The sequence below is a fragment of the Rhagoletis zephyria genome, unplaced genomic scaffold (genome assembly GCF_001687245.7).
Source record: "Rhagoletis zephyria isolate East Lansing unplaced genomic scaffold, Rhagoletis_zephyria_1.1 Rzeph_scaffold_16595, whole genome shotgun sequence".
NCBI lineage: Eukaryota > Metazoa > Arthropoda > Insecta > Diptera > Tephritidae > Rhagoletis > Rhagoletis zephyria.
Genome location: NW_016173659.1, coordinates 7,971 through 11,699, shown reverse-complemented (window position 1 = coordinate 11,699; position 3,729 = coordinate 7,971). Strand labels below are relative to the sequence as shown.

The following is a 3,729-nucleotide window of genomic DNA, read 5'->3' as shown; positions in this document are numbered from 1 at the left end:
GAGTCATAAATACTCATAAAAACTTATGATTGAAATGATATGTATTATAATCTAATCGCAAATATATGCAAGTCGGACTGCCAATATATATAATTTAGTTAACAATAACAATTTAACATACCTAAATACATACATACACATGGAAAAGAGTACTTTTTTTTATACAAGTTGGCAAAGTTCAAAAGGTTTTCGGTTGATAAGTGCAAAATGGACTTTTATTATTAATAAAATAATAAAGTAAATAAATGTCAGTAGTGTTATTGAACTTTGTACCACGATTTGTTTATTAGGAAAAATTTAAAAAAAAACAACAAAGTCTAAGCTGCAGATTTAATATTTATTATCAGTGTATTTAGTTGGAAATCCTCTAAACCATTCTAATCACTCGGCATTAATAAAAGAACAAACAGCGGAATATCTGTAACGGTATTTGAAAGCGTTTACAGAAAAAATAGTCTCGCTAGATAAAAATATTACCTTGACCTTCAAAAATGGAAGTCTTTCAAAGCAATGAACTTTTTAAAAAGCTTCAAACACATATTTTTGCTGTTCTTGCATCAATGAATCCATTGTCATGGTCACAAAAGCTAAAAAATACATTTTAGTTTTTAAGGTAAAAAAAAACACATAAGTCAAATTTTTGATTTTTTTCTTTTCTTGACCTACAAACAGAACGCAATGAATTAAAAAAAAATACAATATACAAAATAATATATGCTTGAAACTTTTTAAAAAGTTTATTGCATACCTTTCTCAGTTCAAAAAAGACCAAATCCATAGACCTAGTGCTTCATAGTTTTCTCCAATACACTAGGGCTGCCAGACATCATGGTTTTCCAAGATTTGTCCTGATTTAAACAAATTGTCGTGGCGTCCTGGTCCACACTTAATTTGTCCTGGTTTTTTATTGAAGATCAATGCGGACACCCATCTAATTTTTAGCAGATTTTTTGCTTTGAAAAATAGGTTAAGGTTTCTGTCATTAGTAGTGGAGAATCCTTTCTCCTTCCTTTTTTGTACAGAGTGGCATAGTGTGAAGTGGGCTTCTGCTTTCGCTACCCAAATGAGAGCTTCCAGAAAGGCTTTTATAGGGAAGGCCTTTCGAAGAAGTTCTTTTAAAGCTGTTTTTATTTCATAAAAATCATACTTCTTTAAGGAATTTAAGTATTTAAGGTTCAGAGCAAATAAGTTTTATTGAGACATAAAGTGCTTATTGAATCCTATTTATAATGCTAAATTATAAAAACATATACTTAAGTACATTCGCGTAAATTGTAAATAGGAAACCCCTTTCTAGGAAGCATGCAGGGAAGCACTGTTTTCAGTCCTTATTGGATAATTCTATTAGAATGGCTTCACTTCAGACAGTCTACCTAAATTATCTCTAGCTTATGCATCTACAAAATGGCAAAAATTATCATGAAAAGCATTATAGGATTTGTGGAAATTTGCCAGAGCAATAACTTTTATTTGAAAGAAAGCAAAAACAGAGCCATTTAAAAGGCTGTTAATAGCGATAAAATATTTTAATATTTCATTCGAATTATAACTTTTTTCTCTTTGACGGTAAAATATGTTTTGTCGACATATGCCAACTCAATTCAACTAACTCAATTTTTATTACAGTTCCCGACACATGGGGCCGTCTACCCGTCGGTTTGATGTGGGGTCACGCACTGAGCTTCGGCGCCTATGAAGAATGTTTAGCTGCTTCTTGGGAATTCAGTACGGATGATGTATTACGCGGTCAATATTGTTTGGCACGCGTGCCAATCAAAAAATATATGGACGAGATTAAACCACGTCAAGTACGTAGTCCAGCTAGGATCAGCTACAAATATTCAAAGCCAGAGACATTTGAATTAGGTGTTTGTATACCAAGTTCATGTTCAGCTGAATTGGGTAATAAAATCTTGACTGGCGTAATGAATAAGTACTATGATGCTGGCATCACTTCAACGATGATGCAAGAAAAATATTGCAAATATGAAGAGCCCGTTAAATTTCGAGCGATCGATATCTTCGCCATGTGAGTGAGCTAATCAATTATATAATTATTTATTACAGGCTCTAATTGGTAATGCATATACTTGAAATATTTTCCAGTGTTTTCTTCAGTTTCATTGTATTCTGTATGATAGCTAGCAGTGTTTACGATTACATAAAAACGAAAAATAATGGTAAGTAAAAGCTTATAATGCTGCATTTACACTGGGTATTAAATGCCAAAATTTGGAATTAAAAATATTCTTGACAAAAATATTCATTAGCAAGGCTATTCTGGCAACCATCTTTCGACTCACTACAGTATTTCGAAAAACAAAAGTCTTCCGTAAGACAATGCCATTGCTATCTCAAAGCTCTTTTCTTTCTTTGGAAATACTAGTAGAAAGATCTGCTCTCCTGGTTAGCGACCTCCTGTTATTCTGTTTGTCGTTTAGGCATAACTACAAATTAAAATTAAATGAAATAAAAAAGTAATATAAGTCCATGAAAATTAAGTTACGTGATAAAACCTTTTTTTAAATTTCAAAAATTCAATTATAAAACGAAAAAATAATATAAGTTTCTGAATATTAAATGACATTAAAAACATATTTTCCTTTTACAAACAATTAAATATAAAAAATTTAGGGATGTTAAATAAAAAATGTTATTAAAAAGACAAAAAAAAAATCAAAAAATTAAATTAAATCATAAAAATATTTTTCTTTTTAAAACAATAAAATCTAAAAATTAAAAGGACATTAAATTGAAAAACAAAAAATACATAAGATAGGTTTTTAAAACAATAAAATTAAAAAAATTTAACGATAAATAAGTTACTAAAATATAAATGAAATAAAAAAAAATAAAATTAAAAGAAAATTTTATTTATTATTTTATTGCAGTGCATGAGTTAATCATATTTTTAGAAAAATTTTGGGTATGCAGTTTTGTAGTCCATACAATTTTGGTATAGTTAGGTGCGAGCTTAAAGTGGCTACAAAATACCGTTGATTTTTAAACAATTTTTTTTTTGTTGACAGAGCTGCATATTTTCGTCCATTTAAAACTTTTGTCAATCATACTTTTCATGGAAGAAAATGTGTGATCCTGTCAACAAAAAAAAATCAACGGTATTTTTTAGTCACTTTAAACTTGCACTTTGTTACACTAAAATTGCGTGGGCTACAAAACTGCATACCTGAAATTTTTCTAAAACCATTATTAACTCATGCACTGCAAGTCATTATAGCATGGGATTGTTGACATGTTTTTTAAATTTGTATAAAATTTTTAAATCGGATTTACACGTAGAATATGCTATATTTTTATAAAAAAAAATTAATGAATTTCAAACAAACAAAAGGAAAACATAGTATTGCCTCATCCACAAATAACTTACATTCATTACAGAACCCAAGAAGCCACTTTTTGTCGCTTTCTCCGTACTCACTAATGCGCCAAAGATATTCACTGTCAAACAATCAAATAATCCCAATGTTATACAATGTCTCAACGGCTTGCGTTGTTTCTCAATGATGTGGGTCGTTTTTGGTCACGGTTATATGACATTCTATGAGTTGCCTCACATTAACAGAGATAAATTCTATACCGTAAGTGTTTGAAATAAATTAACTTAAACTTAAATTAAAATAAACTTCGCTTGCAGTGGGTTGAAACTCCCTACTCTATGTTGGTGCAAAATGCCACACTTTGTGTGGACACTTTCTTCTTCATGTCCGG

The 3,729-nt window shown here is 30.1% G+C and overlaps 1 protein-coding gene across 1 annotated transcript; it reads left to right on the top strand.

Annotated features, from left to right (window-relative positions):
• Positions 1–1,626: 1,626 nt before the first annotated feature.
• On the top strand, positions 1,627–3,723 carry LOC108379524 (nose resistant to fluoxetine protein 6-like; the record flags this gene model as incomplete). Its single annotated transcript, XM_017635878.1, has 4 exons — positions 1,627–2,029; positions 2,107–2,180; positions 3,400–3,599; positions 3,656–3,723. Coding segments are annotated over 4 exons (745 nt in total), but the record flags the coding sequence as incomplete, so codon positions are not given.
• Between the last annotated feature and the right edge of the window lie 6 nt (positions 3,724–3,729).